Source organism: Microtus oregoni, unplaced genomic scaffold (assembly GCF_018167655.1).
Source record: "Microtus oregoni isolate MIOR12 unplaced genomic scaffold, Mior012 000035F_ref0000213, whole genome shotgun sequence".
Classification (NCBI taxonomy): Eukaryota; Metazoa; Chordata; class Mammalia; order Rodentia; family Cricetidae; genus Microtus; species Microtus oregoni.
The window spans coordinates 6,064,640-6,090,532 of record NW_024543094.1 but is presented as its reverse complement, the minus strand read 5'-3'; the positions used below and the strand labels follow the sequence as shown (position 1 = coordinate 6,090,532).

General features: G+C 41.7%; 1 protein-coding gene across 8 annotated transcripts in view; it reads right to left on the bottom strand.

Moving 5' to 3' along the window:
* Positions 1-25,893, bottom strand: part of Ryr2 (ryanodine receptor 2) — a 570,252-nt gene that overhangs the window by 247,462 nt on the left and 296,897 nt on the right. For all 8 annotated transcript variants that reach the window (XM_041630688.1, XM_041630687.1, XM_041630690.1 and 5 more), the window contains 4 exons: positions 24,465-24,600; positions 12,186-12,281; positions 2,704-2,822; positions 1,573-1,706 (listed from right to left, as the gene is read on the bottom strand). In XM_041630688.1, coding sequence (XP_041486622.1) covers positions 1,573-1,706; positions 2,704-2,822; positions 12,186-12,281; positions 24,465-24,600 — 485 coding nt within the window. The remainder of the gene's footprint in view (positions 1-1,572; positions 1,707-2,703; positions 2,823-12,185; positions 12,282-24,464; positions 24,601-25,893) is intronic.

Below are 25,893 nucleotides of genomic sequence, written 5' to 3'. Positions count from 1 at the left end.
CTAAACCTATATTTTAAAAAATATAACAGAATTATAATACCACCACTGAGGTGATACCCAGGAAGTCAGCAGCCCCAGTTCACTGAGGTGGTACCCAGGCAGACAGCACCTCCAGTTCACTGTGTTGATACCCGGGCAGACAGCACCCCCAGTTCACTGTGAGCATCCAGCACCTGATGTTTGGTTTACTCAGTCAAGTCTGCCCATGGTCTAATTGGACTTTGTCCTTAACTAATATTTTGAAAATTTCATAACATTAATCAAATGTAGATCACAAAATGAAATACTTGATACAACAGGACCACATAATAAATGGAGTCAATATTAACCCAGGACATGTAAACCTTCCTAATATAAGTGCCATGAAACATGGGTTATGATATGGTTTAAGGTAACACATCACTAGTCAGGGTTATTGCTGCCTGTCAACTCCTTCCTTGCTTTGAAAAGATGACTTTTTTGACAAGTTTCATTTAAATCTATTTTAAGAGTGGGCTTACATTCTCTGGTGATCCCAAGGAGAAGTGGAGGTGGCAGTATCACTCATTAACATCAGGACTGACACACACAAAAATGCCTCACCACTCCTGTTTAAACAACACAACACAGGGAGCCTAGAAAGGCAGTTCAGTGGTTAAGAGCACTGGTTGCTCTTGCAGAAGACTCTGGTTCAGTTCCTAGAACTCACAAGGTGGCTCACAACTGCCTTTAACTCCAGCCCCAGGAGAGCTGATGCCCTCCTCTAGCCTCCAGGCATGTATGTGGTACACAAACATACCATGTATTCAAACTCATAAAGTAAAAATGAGAAAATCTTTTAAAAGCTGTAGATCTCATACCACTTCTGTTTTTAGAAGAATAAAGTGTCAGAATCTTATGCAAAGCCCTGGTTACTCTATCACACAGCATTTTGTTGATGGGTTTTTATGGTTTACTGGATTTTTTTTTTAATTTAAAGAGAATGGCATAGTGCTCACTAGCTCAGCTTCTGCAGACAGACCCAAGGATCACCCAACTCTGTCATCATCTACAAAAGTTAGACAAGAGTAGTACCAAAGAAAGCTCACAAAACACAGACAACCCAGGCCATCAGCAAGGCACAGCCCTGGGTAGCTTGTAGGTGACACTCATGACTGTCAGATTCCCTAAAAGGCTGATCCGATGGAAAATACCATTTCGTTAGTTATTTAGTTTGAAATGTTTTAGACTTGGGGCACTATATTTTTTAAGCACTGATAGTAAACACATTTGCAGAATATTGAAGAACAGTGTGGCCTCTTAGCTGTATCCTTGTATATCAGTGCAGCTACTGCCTGCTTCTGAGGATGCCCGAGGCTATCTGTCCACATGTGAAAGTGAACAGAAACTCTTACACGTGTGTTTGCACTAAGTCCATACTTTGTTCCTCCATTGCTATTTTATTAACCTTTGTACTTCATAGAAAACAATGTTTGTTCAATGGGGGAACAGACACAAATGCTCAGTAATACAAACAGGCCTCCTGTTGGCTTCCCTGGAGAGAGAGCTCCTTGCCGTGGTGTGAAGTGAGAGACGATGCCCATGGGAACTTACCTGCTGACATGATTCACAAGACGGGTCTGCAGTAACAGATCTCGTCCTGGCAGCAGATTGTCACAGATGAGATGCTGGTTGGAACGGACAGCAACCCCATGGCAAACACAAAGAGAGCACAACACGTCCAGGACCTGGGGAGAGACAGCACATCCAGCTGACCCTGATTTCATCAACAGATCTTTCCATGAGGCAAAAACAACCCCAGCTGTGACTGATACTGTCATATTTCTCCTCCTCCTCCTCTTCCTCCTCCTCCTCCTCCTCCTCTTCCTCCTCCTCCTTCTTTCCCTCTCTCTTTCATGTATGATGTATATGCATGTATATGTGTGGACATGTATGTGTATATGTGCATGTAAAAATAGGTTGATGTTGGGCATCTTCCTGAATCATTCTCTCCACCTTATCTATTGAGGCAGGGTCTCTCACTTGAACTGAGAGCTTGCCAATCTGACTACTCTAGATCCAGTTTGCCCAATGGGGTTCCCTATTTGTGCTTCCCAAGCACTGGAATTACAGGAAGCCGTCACAGTGTCCCAGCATTCACATGGATGAAGGGAATATAAACTCTGGGTGTCCTGCTTTCACAACACTTGATCATGTCCTGCCCACAGCCTCAGCTTGGTCCTTGCAACATGACAGTGTAGGTCCCAGTGACTCTCCAGCTTTCTTTCACATACAGAGCAAGAACTGTTTGTACTCTCACAGTTACAAGGATAAAAAACACTCATGAAAATGTCAACACCTTGAAATTATCTTAGATTGGTATATATCTTAACTATTAATTCATCTATAACAGATACATAAAGACAAAAGCCAGGCTGATGTACAGGCGATCAAGTATGGTTAAGATGAATGTACATGCTCCGAATTTTAAACCACTATATAACATGTTAGATATTTTGGCCTCTCAGTATTTCACTCCTTTTTGGCTTGTTTGACATTTATCCTGTTTTTATCACTGTTTATACTTTCAGTATGCAACTATATGCACATGGTTCAAGATTCCTATCATTTCATTATGGTAAAAAACACGTAAAGTCCTTTCTTCTAGCCTTTGGCAATATATAGCCCACTCTTCGCTATGTAATGATTCTAGAATTCACTCACAGAAATCAAAAGCTCACTTACCTTGTGGTTTCTTCCATGCTTGTCTAAAAGTGAGATGATGGATTTGATATGTCCTTCTTTGATGATATTCAGAGCTTCTGGGCTTTCCACTAACACACAGTGGAGGACCTCCAGAATGCCTACAGACAAGAAAAAGGGGAAAGAAGGTTGAAATTCTAGGAACCAGGTTATATATATATATATTTAAAATCAACCACACTCACGCTGTTTGACATGTAATTACTTTGTGTTCAATGTGTTTGCCACAGGGCACTGTGGAAAAGCAACAGGTGGCATTTGTCAGGACTGACAGATATCCAAAGTCACGGATCCCAGTGGAGAGAGGTGTGGAGCTTAGCTGAGAAAGCTGACTGTAGCTCGGGAGTATAACAGAAAGCAGTGTAGCAGGCTGGGAGGACTCAGCAAATTCCCTCCAGGCATTCACAGAGAGGAGGGGGCAGAACAGCAGTGCATGCTTGGGGCAGGCACACCAGGGTGGGCCAGCATGTGAGACTAGCATGGATGGGCAGTAACATAGGGCAGATTCTGAAGCTTTCTGGTGTTGACCTAGGTTTCCACACTGCCCAGTCCCGCAGTCGTTCAGTCCCAAAAAAAATAAATACACAGTGGTATTTGAACTCACAGAGATCACCTGCCTCTGCCTCCCAAGTGTTAAGATTAAAGGTGTGTGTCACCACACCCAACTACTCTTTCTTTCTTTTTTATTTTAAGGACTTTATTCTTTTTCTTTTCTCTCACAAGCTTATATATATTTTTAAACACACTGTAAACCGTTTAGAGTTTTTCTTTGTCTTTGAATCTATCTTTACTGTATATCTCTTTTTCTGACCACATGAGCCTTTAATTTGCTAAGCGATGTGGCTAGGATTAAAGCTGTGGCTTTGACAGCTGGATCCATCCCATTTCTTACTTTTCTGAGAGTCTAGCCTCATGGCAGAGGTACTGGCCAGAGCCATGTTTATCGCCACAACTCTATGGCATTTCAAGGTCCCTGCCACCACCAAGAAACAAACTCTTGGCTATTCATCAACACCATTTAAGTGTTTGGTGTGGGGCCTCTTAAAAGAGCTGTAAGGTTTTTGTAGCTAAAGCTGAGTCAGGAAGCCTCTCTTAAATGAGACGTGCTTGCCTCATGTAAACAGAGCCCACCTGAGAAAATGCTGTTAAAAAGAAGCCATGCTTAACTCTATTCTTTTATGTCTAGAATTACTTCCCAAGGTTTCTCTGGCTTTAAGTGGATTTAGCTGTCCACATTGGCACCATTCTGTTGACCAAGGTTTCTGTCCTGCCTAGTCCCACAGTCACTGAGTCCCGAAGAAGAACACAGAGGTCTACATTAATTATAAACTGGTTGGCCTAGTATTCTGGCATTAAAACATAATCCTAAACCAGCAAGAGGAATAGGTGACTGAAGGAACTTGCTGTCAAGCCTGACAACCTGAGTTGGATCCCCAGAAAAAAAATATTTCATTTAAAAAACAAAGGAAATAAATAAAATAGTACAGAAATTAAAAATTATCACAAAAGTACAATATGCCCTTTTTTCTTAAGGTTTATAAAAGAACAAAGACAAAATGGGTTTCATTATCAGAATGTTTAGTTTATACTTAAAAAGCTAACTGAAAACTATGTCCCTTTTTTCTGTTGTCCCATCATTGTTATTTGATCTGAGTATGATCCCAGGAGACACATGGCAGAAGCCTGAAGTGTTGTCCTCTGCCCTCCACAAGGGCACCACAGCATGCTTGAGCACACATACACAAATGCACACACACAAATACAAACAAATGCAATGTCCACAATTAATAATAAAGAAGTGAATTAATTAGCCACCAATTAGTGCTGCTCTCTGTCAATAATGATGGTGCCAGTCTTCCATGACCATGAGACACAACATGTAGACTGCTGGCTCTCTCTCAGCATCTTTAAGGATTACAAAGAATTGAGAAGAAGCTTCTAAAACCCTGTATTACGGTTCTTATGTGTCAAGTGGAATTCGCTTTCTTAGCAAAGAAGCCTGCAATGTCAGGCTCACAAAAGAGGATGCAGACGTCATCCTCTCAAGTTCTCAAGAACAGCGCCTGACCCAAATCCTTGCCCTTTATGGATGAGGACAACGGATGCTGACTTCTTCACTGTGTGTTAGTCTGTTAAAATATCCACGTCTATTCAATTTCTATAGGACCTCAAACTCTAGAGATAATTTAGCTGTTGTCCAACAGTCTGATGATAATGGGGGAAAAATCAAAGAAAACAGAAATTCAAGAAGCCAAGATTTGAGATAGAGATGCTGACATCAGTGTACCAAAGCTCTCCATGCTGTCACCACCATCTAAGATGCAGCAATCAGAGAAACTCATCATCCAGAGCCCAATATAGAATATGATGCCAGTGACGGGAAGGTACCTGTAGTAGGTTTCCCATGCCAGCCTGTCCTTTATGTCTCTCCATTTTTTTATATTACAGAGCACAAGGAGGCCTACTTTTATTAATATAGTTTTATTGTACTGTTTGAATGCATACATTTACTGACAGTGGTTACTTCTCACTACGAATAAGAACTGGGGGGCTGTATTAAAGACCGTAGGGCACACAGGCTCTAAAACATGTACCTGGATGCCATAACCTGAGATGGTGATGACTGGTTCTTTATAAATGGGTTGACCCTTCACAGAGGAAAAAGGCTACAGGAGCATGTTTATCCCTGGCACTCAGGAAAGCATGAACTGTCAATGTGAGAGGAGACCCACACATCAAATCCAAAAGCTCCTTCCTGTCCAGGCACCTCTAGGCTTGAGAACAGGAGCACATTTCTGGGGCTTGTGGTATCCTGAATCATCAGACTGAGGCATTGGCCTTTTATAGAAAGTTGTCAGCCTCTGCTGTGTGCAGAAAAAAAATCAATAAAAGACTGAGAACAGGTTCTCTTAGCAAATAATGGCTCACAAAGCTCATCGCATGCTCAAAACTGAGTGTATCAGAAGAGGAGCATGGCTAGATCTAGATGCGAACAGTTTATACCACAAAGCAGAATGATAATGTGAGAACAAACCACTGATTGCAGATGGAGGCAGCTACAGGAGACTCGTGAGAAGTTCTGGGCTGAGCTACACTTGTGTTCACAGAGGGAACAGTAAGGAAGATACAAAGGGACATGTGACACAAAGGGAGGAAGTGATGCTCAACATCTGGGATGGTCCTGTGATCTCCACATGCATGCCATGGCATTTGTACACTTGTGTGCTCTCTCTCTCTCTCTCTCTCTCTCTCTCTCTCTCTCTCTCTCACACACACACACACACACACTTATATATATATATATATACCATATACATACACCAAGATTAAAATAAGAAATGATTTGAGTTTCAGCACAAGATAAATGACCAATTTACTTTTAAGTCTTCTGGCAAACAGAAAAGGGAACAAAAAATAAAGAAACAGCATGAAATTTTCTTTCTTTTTGTTAACAAGAGCTAAATCATAAGAACAAATGGAAGCTACCCTAAATAGGATTTCCATAGCTTACACAAATAGAGAAAGAAAAAATGTATATCACATTAGTATTCAAATGTATAAAGTTTAAAAATCGTGGCTGCAAGAGAAAATACATAATTACATATACTTTGAATTTTTCAGATTGTTTTTGAACCTAAAGAGGAAAATAAACTTATTATTTCTCAAACTCATGTGATACTGAGGAGGGGGAAAAGTTGACAAAGGTTAAGTTTGAAAATAGAACACAAATTGGCAAAATCGGGAGAGAGATGAAGACATAATATTCTTATGCATACACAAAGCAACGAAACACTCTGGGAGAAGCATCAGCAAAATAAATAAGCTAAGAAGAAAGACTGCAGTTCAGGATTAGAAGGTGGGTGTGAGTCTGAAGTTTCCTGGGGAACACTGAGCGAAATCACAAACACAGAGCAGGGCAACTATAATGTACAGTTCAGCCTAATGAGGCTCCTGATGATTGAGCCCTTCAGTTGGAGGAGCCAGGATTTATGAAGGACAGAGAAATGACAGTTGCCAAAGGACAGTTAGGAAAAAGGAATGACAGTTCCAAGACAGCTTGTGATTTAAAAATTAGAAGACCTTATTAGAAATTTGATACTATTCAAATTTTTATTAGGATACATCGTTGTTTAATAGAGGCTGGAGGTGTGGTTCAGTTGGTTGGTAGAGTGCTTGCTTAGCAGGCATGAAGCTCTGGGTTTGATCCCCAGCACTGCCTAGAACCAGGTGTGGAGGCTCACACCAGTAATCCAGCACTAAGGAATTGGAGTCTGCAAGCAGAAGTTCAAGGTCATCCTCCACTGCACAGTGAGTTAAAGACTTGCTTGGGTTATGTGAGACTGTCTCAAAGAACAGTAGCAGCCTGAATCATAAACACTATAAGATGTTTCTATGATACTTTAGCACTATGGTTGTTGGCTTTAGATATTTTTTTATTCCTCAGTTTATTACTGAGTTCATCCAGTGGGCGAGTCTCTGTAAGCTCTTTAGTCTGAGCAAAATGAGGCACAAAGATAACATTACTCCAGAGCCCACAGTGCTGACCAGATTCAATCCTCCTCTGCTTTTCCTTGACCTCAAGCAAGTGACCTATAAGTGCTTGGCCTTGTCTTCTCCACCTTGACTGGAAATCTGATGACAGGATGTCAGACATTCAATAAAGCAGAAGGCTTGAGATGAGCTTCCTTTGCCTGGACATCAGGACCAGAAGAGCTTTAAATTCAGGGGGACTCTTCACTGCTGTTATAGGTCAGCATATACATAAAGATATATTTTAGGGACAGAGTCCAAGTCTGAACACAAAATTCCTTTATGCTTCACATATATACCTTATGTACATATTTTAAAAGTCATTTGATTTTTTTAATGTCTACTACACTATGTACTTACTCATTTATGTAAGTGTCTACTGTGTATATGAGTGGTGTGTGCATCATAGCATGTGCTATGAAAGCCAGAGGACAACGTTGGGAGTTGGTCCTCTCCTCCTGTGTGGGTCCCAGGGGTAGAACCCAGGTCATCAGGCTCAGCGCTAAGTACTTCGACCTGCCTAGCCATGCTGCCAGTCTAAAGGCTATGTGATACAATGTTCTAAACAACTTTTCACATGAAATGCAGACAGCAGGCCACAGATAAAAGAGTATAAGGCCTTCTTCTACTAGACATTGAGTAAAGTGTGCAAAACATTGCATTTGGCTGTGTCCCAATACATGAAGTCAGTCATCTAACGTTCTACTTGTGGTGTCTTGTTGGTGACAAAAATAGGACCCAGGAGACCACCTGCCTTCTGTTGTTAGTCATCGCTTTTCATGGCTCTCTGAACCTTGAGATGAACGTGAACTACAAGTCCCGCAATTGTGCATGTCAGATCAAGTTCTCAGTCTTGATAATCTCATATGTGAACATATCTACTCCCGCTTCTTCTCTAGCTCAGCACAACCATTCCAACACAGTCCCTGCCCAACTTCACATCTGTCCATATGTGGGCATAGATATGGGGCCATCTGTAGGAACATAGGAAATCTACAAGTGGATATGCGTAAGGAAGGAAGGAAGGAAGGAAAGAAAGAAAGAAAGAAAGGAGGAAGGAAGGAACGGAGAGAGGGAGGGAGATGCTGGGGGAGGGACAACCATTTCTGTCAACTGTCAATAACTCCTTTGAGAAGCGATGGGGCCTGGTAGCACCTTCTACTTCTACACCAATTTGGGCTGGATTGATCTTATGCAAGTCCTGTGCAGGGAACCACGGCTACTATGAGCTCTTGAGTGTGATGGTCATGCCCAGTGGTCCTTGCCACACTAGCAGATCTGAAGGGCATCCATGCTGTAGTACCCACAGTCCTCAGGGGGTCAACCTCACACCAGTGCTTAAATGGAGGGATATCCTTGGGTCCTTCCTTAATAGAAACTGAAGAGAAACTGTCACTCACAGAACAAGGAAGGGACCCAGGTCATGTGACTGGGTATCTGCTACCCCAAGAATAATTATAAAGTGGACTGCAGACAGCATGTTTGCCACTGCTCATTCCAATGTCCCTTGCAGCGTACCAAAGAAACCTATTTTCTTTCTAAAACTCTCTAGAAAAGATGAAGAACAACCATGAAATAATAATGAAAGCTGTCATTGGGGTAGAAGTATAAACCGTGTGCAAATATAGTTACTCTACACAGGAAACGCTGCCCACTTGAGAACTTGCAGTCCTGATAAGTGACAAAGTACATTCTAGAAGCCATATACCTGACAGCCACTGTAACATCTAGGGTGCACTCATGACTAAGTCAATCAGGAAACATCTGCATCTGTAAGTCAGAATCCAGCAAACCTTGTTATCCCATCACCCTGCACTATAGCTAGAAGTGAACAATGGTCCTCAGGTAACCATGGAAAATGATTATTAAATCACTCCACTACCTGCCATAAAGCAGCGCACCTTTTATTCCAGACTTTGAAATAGCCAAAAGTCCCATTTTCTAGAAATGTAATCTGCCATCCTCCTTCTCCACATGCTTTAATAAAAGCGCTCTGTAGAAGATAAAAAGGTCGGAAGACCTAGTAGCTTTAAACATTTTTACTTCTCTTTTATTTTTTCGCCCATTAAAAAGGGTTCGGTTTCATTTGGAGTTTCCTTTGAGGGATCCCCCGCCCCAAGTGCTACATATCATCTTATTGATAAAATACAGCAAAGCACAAGATGCCTCCAAATGAAGACTCCATTCTTTCCCGGCCTCTTCCTTCTTAGCTGCAATTTAATGCTTTATGGAGAAAGGAAGTGAGCAGCACACCACTCCTCCTGACATGTCTCAGGAAGGTTTAACTTTTGACAAGGACAGAATTTTTAAATTTAGACAACACCTAACTACTAAATAAGGACCTTCTCATTATTAACACTTTATTTCGGGCATTTGAAGTAAATCAGTTTTACAAAATGCATTCTATATTTTCCTGCATTCTTAGGAAATTGCAACATAAAGCATGGTTTACAAGTTCTGACCACCTTATCATCACATAAAAACACCACTCTAATTGTTACAACAGATCAGGGTAGGAAATATGGCTGATTATAGCATGGAATATCAGGAATATTAGGGTATAAAGAGGTCCTGATCCCAGTGGCTATCACCAAACATTTTCTTTAGAAAATTTCCAATGCTATTGTGATTGATTTAGTTTAGTTTATTCTTGCTTTGCATTTTGTAGTTGTTGTTTTTGTTTTATCTTTCCTTTGACTAGAGAACATAATCCCTCCAATATCTCATGGTGGGCTTTCTGCAAAATAAAAGCTTTAAATCAAAAGCTTAGCATCAGCAGAAAAGCCATTTTCTGTGTAAGCATGGGGACAGAAGTTTGAAGCCCCAGAATCCACGTGAAAGCCAGAGGCAGTAATGTGAATCTCTAATTCCAGGGCTTCTGTACTGAGGATGGAGTGGACACAAGAGAGCCCTGAAATCCCCTGGATCAGAGAGCCTCCCATAAGAAATGGGGCGGAAGGCGAAGACTGATGCCCAATGTTGTTCTCTGACCTTTACACTTGCACGCGTGCATGTTCATGTGTGTGCGCGCACACACACATACCATACACACACACATGCACAAACCACCAAATGTTTTTAAAGCTAAGACCACTGTCTCCAAGGAAATAACCTCTTTCTCTTTTTCTGTGTCATAAGAGCCATCTGAGTTGGTGTCACCCAAGTAGCTGTGATTTCTCCACCAGCAATAGTAAATCTCAAAAACCAACCCCAGAACCTAGTCTCTTTTTAACTCAACCTGTCTATCATCTAACCTTGTATCAAGGAGGAAGGTTTCATAGGACACGAGAGGCTGAGACACTCTTGCCCAGGTAGTGGAAGTAACCCCTTTAGAATATGAAGAGCTTCAAAATTCTAAGAAATCATTAAGTATAATAATTTTAGGGTGTTTAAACCACCCTATGTCCAGGAGCATAACACTGTTTCAAAGTTCTGGTACCTGAGGCTCACTAAGAACCCCTAGGCTGGCTCTGCACGGAAGCAGAGTGGCAGGCTCCCCATGTAAGAACACGTCCAGGTCTATAAAATTGTGCAGATACCGAGCACACAAAGGATGATACCCACCAGAAGTCACCTCATCCCCAACTAATGGGCTACATTTCTCTAGCTGACTCATCCCCACAAATGCCACTGCAAGAGCCAAGTTCACCCAAAGAAAAGTCCAGCCATGGGGAACACTTCACCTTGACCCATGGCACTTGCTCATTCTACCCTGCAATCTTTTGATGAACTCTGGCCTAGTAGGCACAGACGTGCATTGTCATGGTTTAAGTGTGCACTGTCCCCACAGACGGTGGTATTTAGACACTTAAGATTCCAGCTGGTTCCCCATATGGAAAGTAAAATGACTGAACAAAGAGGACAGAGAAAACAGCGGTTTTCAGAGTCTGAGGGCAGGGAGGCTGGGGAGACACTGGCCAAAGACAAGCAGAGTTTCTGCTTGCAACAAATACCCTATTTTGTGGACAGTCTTTAAGTGTTTATGAAGCCTCTTCCAACTCACAATGGTGTTGTATCATTTGGGAGCCTAACTTCCCAAATTCACCCAAATATCCTTGTATCTTTAAGTTCTTTTTGATGACAAAGGAAAAAATAAGAAATCTAACATCTAAAGATTTTGTGTATTGAGTAATATCAGGATGGATCAGTTTGATTAGGAAGAAGAGTCTTAGCTCTTTAGTGGATTCTAGGACTTTATCATTAGACATTGTATAAATATAAATGGACAAGGTTTTACTGGATCTCTACTGTGAGCCAACATGCCCTGGACGAAAGCTGTGCCTCCCACTGGCCCTTCTACAAGGCTGAGTAATTGTCCGGGACGTAAGTGATGGTGAGGTGATGGGAATGGTGTGGGTCCAGAGTTTAATTTTGATTACGATTTAGTTTGTGCTATCTTCGGCATCCTTAATAGCCAGCTATTCCTCACCCACCTCTGGGTCTGACTTAACATTCTCATAACTAGCAGATACAACCTCTCAAAATGTATTACTCTAACAAATCACTTGTTTCCACCAACCAAAAGGCTGAGCATCATCAGATAGCACCGAGGCCTATGGCTGAGCGTTCCTTCCTCTGCTGTGACCTCATTGACTGGGTGTTTCCACTGGAGCATTTGGAAAGCTCCCTGATTCATGGCTTTCTTCATTCTGCCAGTATACAAACTTTGTGAAACATGGAAGTCTACGCTCCCAGACCATGGTCACTTATATTTGCCTCTAGAATGGATTATTTCCTTCTTTCAAGAGCTCTGTTGTTACATCAGCACTATTCAGGAATAACAGAATAACAGAACCAATAAATAAAAAAATATTCCACCCATTAAAAAGAAACATGTAATGCTGAACATTCAAACTTGCTTTGTCTTAAAGAGAAGAAGCAGAAGTAAACAGGAAGGAACACCATACACATCAAGGAGAAAACTAGGAACATACCAGAGGACGCTTCCAGTCTTTCCAGTCTGCTGATCAGCCAGTCGAGGGAGCCAGAAAATTGAGCACAGTTTTTACGATTTCCTCTAATTAGAGCCGCTGCAAAAGAAGAACTTACATTAATGTGATTTTCAAGCTCAGGGACCAAGGTAAGGTTGCAAGAGGCATACAGTATGGGATGGAGAGCACAAAGCATCTCCCAGTGTCATCTAAACCACATGCAAATGCAACTACACACACAAAACTGGATGCTTTTGAGAATGTCTTGGCATCTTTGGGAAGGGACTGAAAACTCCTCTTCTCGTTAGAAGGCAAACAATTCCGGAAAGTAACGAATTCACACAGGGAGGTGATAATGAAGAGGAGCAGAAGCCAGTGCCCTGGAAGTTTCCCCACTTGGATTCTAACATGCGTTGCTTTTAATTAGCCACCAGACTGAACTATTTGATCTCTCCAGAGCCCAATTTTCATACCTATGCTCCAAAGAAGTTAAGAACATATCAGATTGCCTGAGACAAACTGAAAGGACATGCAGCTAGCAGCTAGGATTCTAACAAGTGTGCTGGGAGATGTAACTAGACGAGGCAGGTGAAAGGATGGCAGACCAGCAACTAATAAAGTCCTAAGTCACTCAGGTCTATCTACCGCTCTTCATTTAGAGGTCCCCAATCGTAGAAAAGACAGAAACAGTTTAGAGAAACCTATGGTAACTTTTCCTAGACTTAGGATTCTCAAGTTCTTTAAGGCCCCTTTTTACATGAAATTCTGAAATGACAATTATTTCCACCCGGTTTATAGACTCAAATAAAAAAAATTGAATTTCCACATTAAAAACTCAGCAGATTCAGTTCTGTGACAGCAAGTCTAGTAAATTTTTAACAGAAGTGCTATGCTTAGACCTGTAAGACTATTGAGAAACAGTGTAAGTGCTCGAAGGTGTGGGTGAGATTTTTGAACAGCATGATATTTAAAGGCAGAAAGATATCCCCAGAGGGACAGTCATTATCCACAGTCTCGCCACACTAGGAAGCAGATAAAGGACTGGAGTGTGAGGCTCTCGCCTGCAACCTACTGCTTCAGAACAGGAGGATGAAAAGCCTGCAGTTAGACTGCACAAACCACACTTAAAGATGCCTTTCACATCTCCTTTCAAAGGAAGTCAACGAATAAAGTTGGTTCCTGCTCAGACAGTAAAATAGAAAACCACGAAGGACAGAAAGTTTTCTCTCTCTCTGAAGGGAGACTTGGGAGCCTCAGGAACACAATAAAGGGAGTACAGGCCGTGACTGGGTCTGGGGACAGGTTCTTTCCCCAAAGCCTGCCAACCCAAATTTGATCATGAAGACCCATATATGGTGGAAGGGATGGACCAAGGCCTACAAGCTGTCCCCTGACCTCCACATGTGTACTGTGGCATGTCTATGTCTCCCCTTCTTAAGATGGCTAAAAGGTTTAAGAACATTTAGATTACTAAGAAGACACTTAAAGTCCACTAAACACTGGAGGTGAAGAATTTAAGAGGGTATTAGAGAAATCAAGACATTGTCCCTGAGGATGATGGACCTTGGCAACTGCAGTTGGGTGATTTCTGCCCAAAGACACTGGAGTAAAAGAGGCACCCACAGAATCAGGTGTTCTCTATTGACCATAGGAAGGAAGTTCCACAGAGGGGCTGCTCTGTGTCTATTCAGTGGGGACACGGAACCAGCAAGGTGGCTTTAAGGAAAAGAGGTTGGACGTGGGTCACTACGTGCACAAAGCCAAGTAGGGGCTAGCAAAGAGCCACTCAGATAAGGGTAGTTACTGCCTTAGCACAGGAACAGTAAGACAGACTGGCTCTTCTGTGAAGTTCTAATCTGCCTGCAAGAGAAAGCGGTTCTTAGCTACTGCTAGGCCCCCGAGGATGTCAATCTTGACATCCTGCACGGAATGCACAGCCACAAAACCAAGTACTAACAATAGTGCAGTCCCCATCTCCTCAGCACCCAGAACAGTTCAGGAGCAGCTGTCTGGGGGAAAAAGCTGCTTCGAAAGATGACATCCAGGTCATGCTCGGGCTTATGAACACAGAGCCAAGCCCACACACAGGCGGTGATGTCCTGGAACTATGGGCACACACCAGCCTTTGTGGTCTTCTTGCCCAACTTCTCAGTGTTCTAAAAGTGTTAAGAGTTAATGTCTTCATGCCAGCAAGATGGCTCAACCAGTAAAGGCACTTTTACAAATTGGCCCCAAAGTTCTGCTCGCAGACTATAGCATGCAAACACATGTGTACACACACACAAATAAACAAATAAGTAAATACTTTTAAAGATTAGAGCCCTACAAGTATATAACCATATTCAGAAAGATATCAATGTTGGCAATACAACAAAGTCCTATTAAACTATGTCTGTGACAGTCATTGCTGTTTCATGGAGAAGAGACTATGACAACATAGTAAAACACAGAAAATAGCATGTCTTGATTTGAAACACAATGCCTTGCCAGAACCATGGGGAACAAAACAGGAAGTATTCTCTGTAGATAAGTATGGGGTAGCTCCTGTGCTAGCACTTGGGAAGGCCAGGCAATTGGTTTTCAATACTTGTAGACTTCTCCGGTGTTCCGGCATCCAGAAATATTTGCCTCCCAGCAACACTAGAAAATGTTCTGGAGGCACTGAAGTCTCTAGCTGATGTATCCTCCTGAGACAGTCAATACCCATCACGGTAACAAAATGTCAGAGAAAACCATTTGAAAGGAGTTAAGAGTAATTCTGCGTCATTAGTTTCAATCCACAGAATCCACTATTTTTGTGCCTGTGACAAGATATAAACACAGTAGCAAAGGGGCCCTGGGAAAACTGCTCTCATGGTCGAAGACAGAAAGCAGATAGAAAGAAGGAGGGACTAAGGACAAGGTATGCCAGCCGAGGACCAATCCTCATTGGCCCACCTTTCTCCAAGGGCCTCGCCTCATACCTTCTCCTACCTTAAGTGATGCCTTTGTGGTAGTTAATCTTGTCAGCTTAGCTGGATCTGGAATTAATGACAAGGCAAGCTGCTGGGGACACCTGTGAGGTACTGTCTTGATGAGGTGATCTGAAGTAAGAAGAGTCACCCCAAGTGTTGGCAGCACTGTCCAGTGGCGGCCCAGATAAATGTAGATTTCTACTGCTGTTGGAACCCTCTCCTATTATCAATAGCAAGAATCTTCTGGCATCCAACACACATTGAAGACCAGCAGCTCTCTAGGGATCTCTCAGACTCTCAAGTGTGAGGAAGCCATTGTTGAACTACTCAGCCTGTATTGTGTGAGTCAATCCAAAAACCTCCTTTTAAGAGGTCATTCTATTGGGTCTCCTCCTCTTGGAAACCCTTTCCTAGCAGACAGTCAAATTAAGCCTCCATTTGATCAATACACTGATTAGTTCAGAGCCCCCATAGTTCAATCCCAAAAGCCCTACTTATAATACTGCACTGGGACTTAAGCCTCCACCTCCCCAACTCTTCAAGGATTCAGAGACTGATCACTTTTGCTAAACAAGAAAGAGCAGCAGCCTGCTCTGTTTGTTTTTTGCTTCGAATCCTCAGCAAATGAGAATTCATAGTTTGCCAGAGGGCCATTTCTCAGACATCTTTAGGAAGCCGTCCTGGCTTGTCTGCATCCCACAGATTAATTAGGTGGATGTCAGGAAAGATACATGAAAGAGGGCCACAGCGATGCTCCTCCAATTCCAAGTACAGGTGTCTGTGACATCCTGATGTCTTTCTGACGGCAGCTCATAAATCCGCCTTTATCAATCTCTACCTAAGACCCGGACTCACTAAGTCTATGTCAAGCACCAAATTGTTATAGATTATCACTCTGTCTTCTGCGTTTGCTCTCCATATGGCAAGCACCCCAAAGAAATGGGCAGCAACAGCAGGAAGCAGCTCATTTCCTCCATAGCTCGAGCAGAGAATCTGAAGTCCAGCTATTTGGGTTTGTTTTTATTATGTGCTTGTTTTATATGAGTGTGTGTGTGTGTGTGTACATTGTGTAGGACTCAAGTCCTTAGACAGGCTATACAAGCATGTTACCCATATGCCCCTGAATCCTTGAATCTTTGGAAGAATCAGGGAGGGAGAGTCATAAATTTAAAGTTGGTATTTAAAGTAAACCTTTTGAGAGCTAAGGAAAATGAGCCACATGGGAATGTGACATGGAAATCTATTACAGAACTGTAATGACTATGGCAGAACTGAACCTCTTCTAAGCTGGAGTATAAACTCACATGGGCTTACGGTCTCCGAAAGCCAAAATGTAATCTATGTATGCACTTCTTAAATCTTTTCCTGGTCATTACATCAGTGATCGCTAGAATAGTAAGAATGAAAACAGCTCCAGCCTAAAACCCATGCCAGGAGAGTAAAGCCACCTCCTACAATGCCTGGAGGACCATGACCCATAGGCTGGATGACCCAGAGACCACAGATAGAATCAAACACAACTGAAAGGAAAAAACATATCAATGTAACGATGCCTAGCAACATTCTTCTATACACATAGATTGGTGCCTAGTCCAATTGTCATCAAAGAAGCATCATCCAGCAACTGATGGAAACAGATGCAGATACCCACAGCCAAACATTAGGCCGAGCTCAGGGAATCCTGCTGAAGAAAGACAGGAAGGATTGTAGGAGCCAGAGAAGTCAAGGACACTACAAGATATCCCACCAAATCAACTAACCTGTGATTATAAAGACTCACAGAGCCTGAACTACAACCAGGAAGCCCGCATGGGACTGACCTAAGCCCTCTGCATATATGTTACAGTTGTGTAGCTTGAACTTCTTGTGGGACTCCTAACAATGGAAGAAGTGACTGTCTCTGACTCTCTTCCTGGTTTGGGGGACCCTACTCCTCATACTGGGTTACCTTGCTCAGCCTTAATACATGGAGAGGTGCTTAGTCTTACTGAAACTTGATATGCCATATTTTGTTGATATCCAGGAGAGGCCTGCCCTTTCCTGAACAGAAATGGAGAGAGAATGATTTGGGTGGTGGGAATAGAGGAGACTTGGGGGAGGAACTCGAAAGGAGACCAGGGAGGGGAAACTGTGGCCAGTATGTAAAATAAAATTTAAAAAACATAATAAATAGAAAGGTAAAAAATAAAATAAATTTTAAAAATGAAAATAAATCAAAGGAATCTTGTAAACTTAAAATTTCCCATTATTCTGTGTACTTAGAACACCTCCAATTCATTAAACTATCTTGTATATGAGGAAGGACTCTCATTTTTACTGATATATATGTTATATATATGTATATATATTTTGTGTGTATATGTGTGTGTGATCTAGGCTTTTTAAAAAATTAAACTGGAACCAATATATAGCTTTTTTTCTTTTACCACTGCATATCAATTTAAGTTGCATATGCTAACAGTTTTGTCAATCACAAAATTTGTTCATTACAAAAGATTAAGAATAAATGTGACACAGAAGTAGAAACAAGCTAGAAATCAAAATTCCCCTGCTAAGAGGGAGCCCTGCACAGTTTTCCTTAGACTCTTACAGAATGTCTACTGGACACAGGACACAAACTGTCTCCTCTATACATCTATGATTTCTGCAGTTGGAATCCTTTTTAAAATAAGATTTGATTTTTTAATTGTGTATATGTATGTAATGTGTGTGGAGAGAGAGAGAGAGAGAGAGAGAGAGAGAGAGAGAGAAGGAGAAGAAAGCAGGTAACTTCAGAGGTCAGAAGGCGGCATTGGATCCCCTAGAGCTGGAGTTAGAGGAATTGGCAGCCACCCAGTGTGGGTGCTGGAAGATGAATGTGGGTCCCCTGCAAGAGCAGCACATTCTCCTACCTACTGAGGCATTTCTCCAACCCTACAGTTGGGATCATAATCAAGACGTAAGTAAGCTTTTTTGCTCCTTCACAGTTAATGTCATACCACAGGCTTCCAAACAGAAATAGAGAAACAATTTGGTTTGATTCACACAGGTTTCCAAATGATATATTTATCTCAATTTTCCACAGTACTACACTTAAGTATACCACAAGCTCTGTAGCCAATCCCCTGTTGATAAAAAGATTGCTTTCAATTTTATGGTATTTACAAGTAATTGTACAGTGGATGCTCTTTTCACATTTACACAAATGTAAGTATAGAACACACTTCTTAAAGCAGGGTGTTTGAGGGCAAAGGAACACATCTAAAACTGTAGATGTAGTCAGACCAGGATTGGTCATCCTACTAAAATCCCATCATTCATGCTCCAAACCAGAACACATTACTCAGCGTTTTCCCTAATCATGTGCACGAGCAAAATTATTTTCTGTGTCAATCTAGTCAAAACATAAGATTCTTATTATTTTAATTTGCCTTTATTTGCCATGGTAAAAATATTTTATTATTTCATTCGTTATTATATTAGCTTTTACTTCTATCTGCTTATTTTTTTAGATATTTTTTTATTTTTCTTTTGGGTATATAAAACTCCACATTTTAGAGGAATTAGGATTTTACATTCATGGAAACTTTAGTATATTTCTTCGAGTTCCATGGCTCTTTGGTTAGTCACATATTACCATTATCTAATAAAACTGTCGTGAGATGGTGAAGGCAGCCCAGTCGACAGCTGCACACATCCTTGCTGGCATTGTGATGTGTGTTACTGTCTTTTCCATTCCTCTCTAAGCTCCTTGAAAGCTTGCACAGATGCTGTATTTTGGCCACCACTGTCCCTCAATGCCTGAGTGAGAGTATTTCCCAAAGCAGGTATTTAACAAATAGTTAATCCATTCATGAAATCTGGATAATGATCTGAATATTGGATTCAAACACTCACACGCTGCTATCCCAAGCCTTATGAATGACACTAAGAGATGGTGTCATTGGGTTGGAATGAGGTCATCAGAGTGGAGGGTTAGTGTATTCATAGAGACCCTAGAGAGATGCTCACACCTCTGTAAGAATACGGTCAGAAGGCATCTCTTTAGATTGCCTCTCACCAGCCCTCTGCAGACACAGTGCGCTGATGGCTTGAACTTAGACTTCTGCCTCCAGAAGAATGAGAAACTGTCATTTGTTGTATATAAGCCATTTATCTACGTTATTCATCTTGTTGCAGCAACTCAGACTGCATGAGAGATTCTGTTGGCATGGAAACATACCAGACACGAAGTCTATGTTCCCCCAACCTGGAGGTCTCTGTTGTACAAGGATGTCTTATCCAGAGACCAGGGAAGAAGCTGAGGTGCTTAAGGAAGCAGGCAGAAGGGAAAAGGAACCATTCCTGAGGTGAGGCATTTAAATAAATATATAGCCAAAACAATCTGGGCAAATAGGTGCAGACGTAGCTTAACAAAAAGACTTGGTCAAGGACGGCAGCATGGAAAGGCAAAAGTCAAGAAACATGAACACACTAGGGAAAATCTTCATGTTTTGCTGCTTTGAAAACCAAGTTTATTTTTTAATTTTATTTATTTGTATGTGTGCTGTGGGGAGTTCACTGAGGACAGGACCAACAGAGCCCATACGAAGGTGTGTCAGATTCCTGGAGCTAGAGTTACAGGCAGCTGTGAGCTGCCTGATGTGGGCACAGGGAACCCAACTACAGTCTTCTGCAAGAAAAGTACATGTGCTTATCCAATGAGCCATCTATTCATCCTGAAAATTAAATTTAAAAGTAAAATATATTCATGAGGCTGAAACTATTCTGTGTGCTTAGTACCATACTGCTATTACACTGGCAAGATGTAAATTTTAGGAAATTCTAATTATGTCAATATTAAGTAATAGCACCATCAAATCCTTTCTTAATCAAATGAGCTATAAATAATTAAGGAAGCATGTATAGGCATTTAAGAATATTCAAATCTTGCAGATATTAATTAATGATAGACACTCTAGAAGTATAATTCTTCATTGAAGAAAGTACTAGAAAGAGGAAATTTAGAGCAACTACAAAGAGTGGGTGAGAGGAAAAGGAAAGTCAGACATGGGATGCCTCATTCTAGGAAACACAGAGACCAGTATTAGAGTCAATGAAAATCATTGATGAAGTGAGAGTGGGCTACAGATGTCTGAGATTAATACAGGAAGAAATGAGGACCAGAGTCAGAGAAAGCAACAGAAACTTGACAGCATCTCTGCATCCTGGAGATCTCTAGCTCAGTCACCCGGGGTACCACTGGTGAGTCAGTGCCACACATGCCAACATTCTCAGACATTCAACATCCTCACACAGCATGATGTCACTCTGCATACAACCTGTGTGCCTCCTGCCACACACTCTACATTATCTCTGGGTCATTCACATCAGACAAAGTGAATGGTTGTTAACTTGTATGGTTCACAGAATAATGACAAGAAAAGAAATCCATCCATGTTTAGTTCCAACACAGTATTTTCTATTATTTTTAATCCACAGCCACTTGAAAGTGTGGCTGCCACACCTATGAATATGAGGGATGGCTGTATTTGCTAAGAATCAGCTGGGCGGGGCTGGAGAGATGGCTCAGTGATTAAGAGCGCTGGCTGCTCTTCCAGAGGTCCTGAGTTCAATTCCCAGCAACCACATGGTGGCTCACAACCATCTGTAATAAGATCTGGCGCCCTCTTCTGGCATGTGGGCGTGCATGGAGGCAGAATGTTGTATATATAATAAATAAAATCTTTTAAAAAAAATAATCAGCTGGGCGTGGGGTGCTGCCAGTGCAGATGCAGGAAGTAGAGACACTATATCCAGAGAGAGAGAGCAGAATTCCCGACTTTTAGTGCAGCAGGAAGTATAAAGAAACTTCATTTCGCCCCTTCCCATCACAACATGATTGGAGAAAGTACTAGAAAGTGAATAGTACTTTCTATATGTGAAAACCAAACACCAGTACATTCTAAGAATAATCATGTCATATCATCTTCTAGAGTTAATCTAGAATTTCCCTTGTCATATCCAGGAGACGGACATAAGGTTTCTTTCCTAGGGCATGAGTGAAATACAGCAGAAGGTGAAGACAAAAGTAACACTAGGTTGACAAGGGCAAAGGATGATACAGAAAATAACCAGAAGGAAAAGGATGCTGGGGATTGAAAAGGAGGGAAGAAGGAAAGTACCGTCCTAGGCTAAGTATGGAGACACAAAAATCAAATACCAGCTGCCCAGCAACTCTACAGACAGTATTCAAAACAATAGGTGTCAGCTGGGCAGTGGTGGCGCATACCTTTAATCTCAGGACTTGAGAGGAAGAGGCAAGCGAATCTCTGTGAGTTCAAGGCTAGCCTGGTCTATAAGAGCTAGTTTCAGGACAGGCTCCACAGCTACACAGAGAAAACCTGTCTAGAAAAAACAAAAACAAAATTTTTTAAAAAAAGTGTTACTTGTTATCTGCCTGGTGTGTTAACTCATAAAATCGGCAGAATAACACTAGAAGCAGGCACCTCTACTTTTTCCATTTTTCCAATCAGAACATTGAGCTACATTTGTATCCAAAGTCACATCAGAGGCAGAGGCTAGGGTATGGGGAGTGGAAAAGATATTTTCTCAGAGGCTGTTGGCTACAGATGAGTTTAGACTTCCATTTCTCAATGAAAACGCCCAATGAAAAGGGAGTAAGAGGCCCATTGTTTTTGAATAAAGTGAATTAATGGCTATATCCACTCCACTACAAAAAAATCAATGACTATCTCTGCAAGGTGTTTATTAAATAAGTTAAAATAACATTGATTGAATGTGACTCTGCCCGATGCACAGTGTGGGGCAGCAGATAAAAGCACTCTGCTTAAATCCTTGGTTCATCCAACCGTTTACATGGATGAAGCACAGGAGCTAGCATCCATGATGGACAGGCAAGCTTCCCCTGTAACTTCTGCCCTCCAGCTCAGAGCCACTAGTATCCCTGATGGACAGACAAGCTTCCTCTCTGACATCTACCCTCTAGCTCAGAGCCACTAGCATCCCTGATGGACAGGGAAGCTTCCTCTGTAAGGTTTACCCTCTAGTTAAGAGCCCCTTGGATCCATGATGGACAGACAAGTTTCCCCTGTAAAGTCTATCCTCTAGCTCAGAGCCACAAAGTACAAGGGCTTAACTTAGGTTTAAAGCTTGGTTAGTACTCATCCACCCAGCCCTTTGCCAGAGTTCCTGGTTCTGGGATGGCTATGATTTGGGGCTGTGAGATGGCAGGTATGGGTTTCAGATTGTTGGAGGAAGGAGTGGGCTCTTAAGACAGAATTTCCTTTGTCTCCCCAACACCAAAGTGGAAGCACACTGCAAGCTTGTAATATGACCTGGCAAGAGCTAGCTTGTGTCCTAAAGGAAAAGCAGACTGTGGGAAGCTGGCCACACAGCAGGCAGAGAGAGGAGAGGAGAGGAGAGGAGAGAGAGAGAGAGAGAGAGAGAGAGGGAGGGAGGGAGGGAGGGAGGGAGGAAGAAGGAGGAGGAGGAGGAGGGGGAGGAGGAGGAGGAGGAGGAGGAGAAAGCTGGTTTTCCAGGTACGATGAAGACACTGTGCTATATTTTATGTTAGACTGCCATTTAAATGATATTTAAGGCATGGCTACATCACTTTACCCATACACCTGCTGCCATCTCTCTCTACTGAGACAGGTGCACCAATTTAAAGTCACATCTCTCATCATGTTCCAATAAAAGAAGCCACAAACCTAATTACAACTCTTGTGCAATTCTCGGCATTTTGTAGAGTATATTAAAGCTATTCAATGGACTCTAAAGCAATCAAATTAAAGACCCCCAAATTCTGTGCAGTGATAGGGAGTGCCCTTGAGGGATCTGTGGCTTCAAGGGGAGGTTAAGTGCGTGTGTGACTGCAAGTAACTTGAATGGTGAATTCTGTCAAGTCCCTATCACTCCAGGGTCATGAAGGTGAGCCCATGACACGTTGAAGGGACACATGAGATGGGGTTGTAGACACAAAGAGAAAGCCAAGGCTTCACATTGTCGTGATATATGTGCAACTTGCTCCACCTTATAACACACCACTGGCCAAACATACAGTTTGCCTGCAGACAATCCATATCATATTATGTATAGAAGTTACACTATGGTGTTAGAAAGGTACCAAGCTAGGTTAAAACCCTGCCAAACTGAAGTTTTTTCCTCTGTCTCTTTCTGCTGCCTTTATTATTTATTCGTTTGGCTGGTTGGCTGGTTTTTGTTGTTTTGTTAAGAAATTCAATGCCATTAATTCCACATTTGCAAGGAAATGTACTCTCTAGAAAATGTGCTCTCTAGATTTTGGTGCCAGAAAATCTTTATCCTGATAACACTTGTGGGTAAAAAGCAAAACTAGACTCCTAAAAAGCCTCAGTATCCCTGGTCTTGTTCAGAGGGTGCGAACACCAACCCCATGAAAGCACCAAATTGCATGTGCTTAATTTCAGTGGCATATCAAAGTGCTCATCCAAAGAAAACATTAAAAATTCTAACTGGAACAATTATGAATAAATTGTTTTATGACTCTATAAATTTTAATGAAGTTTAATTATATTTTAGAGGATTTCCAAATATTTTGACTACCCATTCTTCTTCACATTAAAAAATACTTCATCATTTTTAATTCAGTTATACTTTCCTATTCCATCAAAATTCACATCTAATGAATATCGATATAGCAATAGATACTGGGTACCTACTATACACCAGGCATTAAACCAAATGAGACACAAATCCCAGAAAGCTGATAGTCTTCCCTTTAAAACGAACCCCAGGTACCACTCAATAGGAATTATGATGAGTGATATCGTACAGGTAACATGTTAACTGCCATGAAAGCAGCTTACTGGCTTGCAGCAGGGTAAAATAGACTGTCCCATGTTCTTGGCAAGAACCATGAAGAGACTACAGAAATAGCTCAGGTCAAAGCTCAGGAAGACCTGTGTTTGCACAGAGCCCTGGAATGTTAAAAACCACCGCAAAGGTTGCTCAAAATAAAATATATCTGGAAGCTGGCAAACCAGATCCTATGAACACTACAGGAGGACACTAGAACAACCCCTGACAAACCAGAGCTGAACGGAAAGGGACTTTATAACACCACTTGAGGACCAAGAAGGAAATAAGTAATACTGGTTATTATCAGAGCCCTGCAAAAGCCACGCCCTGACCAAGACACAACTCCTTCAATGGTGGCCTTCCTCACTCTGAGGATTTATCCACAAAGCATCATTGGCTTTACCAATTAAATACCATTAGAATTAAAAGTCCTGGCTAGAAAGTATGCTGTACAACTGCTGCAATGTCATTTTCCATAGAAGCACAGCCGTGGCAGCCATGACCTTACCCAGCAACTCGTACAGAGAATTTAGGATGGATTTCCAAGACTCCCCCGCTTCTCTCCCTGCGACGTCTGCAAAGTGGGCTGCACTGCTGTAGACATGCAGGCGGTCTATGCACTCCAGAACCAAGTTGATCATTCCCTGGGAGAGGGGGTAAAAACAAATCGCCATCAGAAACCAACTCCGCGCTGAGTGCGCACTTCATCTGTGCAATCCCAGCACGCAGGAGGCTGATGCAGGAGGATCACTGTGAGTTCAATCGTAGTCTGGGCTATAGAGTAAGACTCTATCCCAAAAGAAAGAAACTAGTTGTGCTCTGGACAAAAGGAAAAAGGGGGGATAACTTGATTTCAAAGAGAAGTCTAGCTTAACATCATCAGTTCATTATAAAGAAAACTAAGATCATTTATTCAAAAGACAAGAAGAAACATGCCTGCATGAGAAATTAAATATTCTTCAGATAACTAAGAATTTCAATCTTGGTTTCCATTCTCAAACAAAAGTGAAAAAAAATGTAAAACGATTTCTTCACACTTACTTCGTAAGGTTTAACTGTTGTTGGGGTAAACAGGTCATGAGTGGTATTCTACTGTTAGTGACTTCATCCGTGTTTTTAACTATCATTATTTTAACTACTAAATTAAAGGTATATTGAATTAAGTGAAAGAAAGACACCAAAAATAAATTTTAGAGCAAGTGAAATATTTATTTACAGGGTGCAGCCTACAGAGCCTTCATCGCTGAGCTGAGGCTTGTGGAATGAGGCAGCACCATGAAAACCAAAGCTATAAAACACCGAGAGACCAAATTCACTCACTGGACCGGATTTTAGCAGCAGCCACGGGGCTCCTTCTGGGTGGTCATATGTGACAAAACGACAAAGAAAAAATGACTTATCCACATTTGACTGAAAATATTTAAATTTGTATTTTAAATTGTCATAGCCTAATATTTACGTGGAATTTCAATAGGTATGAAATATTGCTTCTCAACAATTGGTCCAATGATCCGGCATATGTGAACATACGAACTCCTTCAGTTAATCCCTCATTTTTACTATTATCTTGTACAGCCCTTGCTGCAATTTGTGCCTTGATGGCCACAGATCATTTATTTTATTTACACAGAGAAACAACTGCAAAATTTGGTATCAGTTTCAAAAGTATCAGGAAGAAGTAACAGCTTTAAAAGTACAGCATGGATTTGGGGATTATGGAAACTCAACAACATCCTCTACACTTTTTCCTTATGCTTTTGCAAGGTCCTTTATTCTTGTAAGAGAGACGGGGAGAAAGGAAGAGGAAAAGTGTTTTATTTTTAATCATATATGTAAATATCTGTGTGGGTATGTGACATGCACATGCCTGCAGTACTTCCAGAGGCCACAGGGGGCACGCTATCCCCACGAACTAGAGCTACAGGCAGTATAAGCCT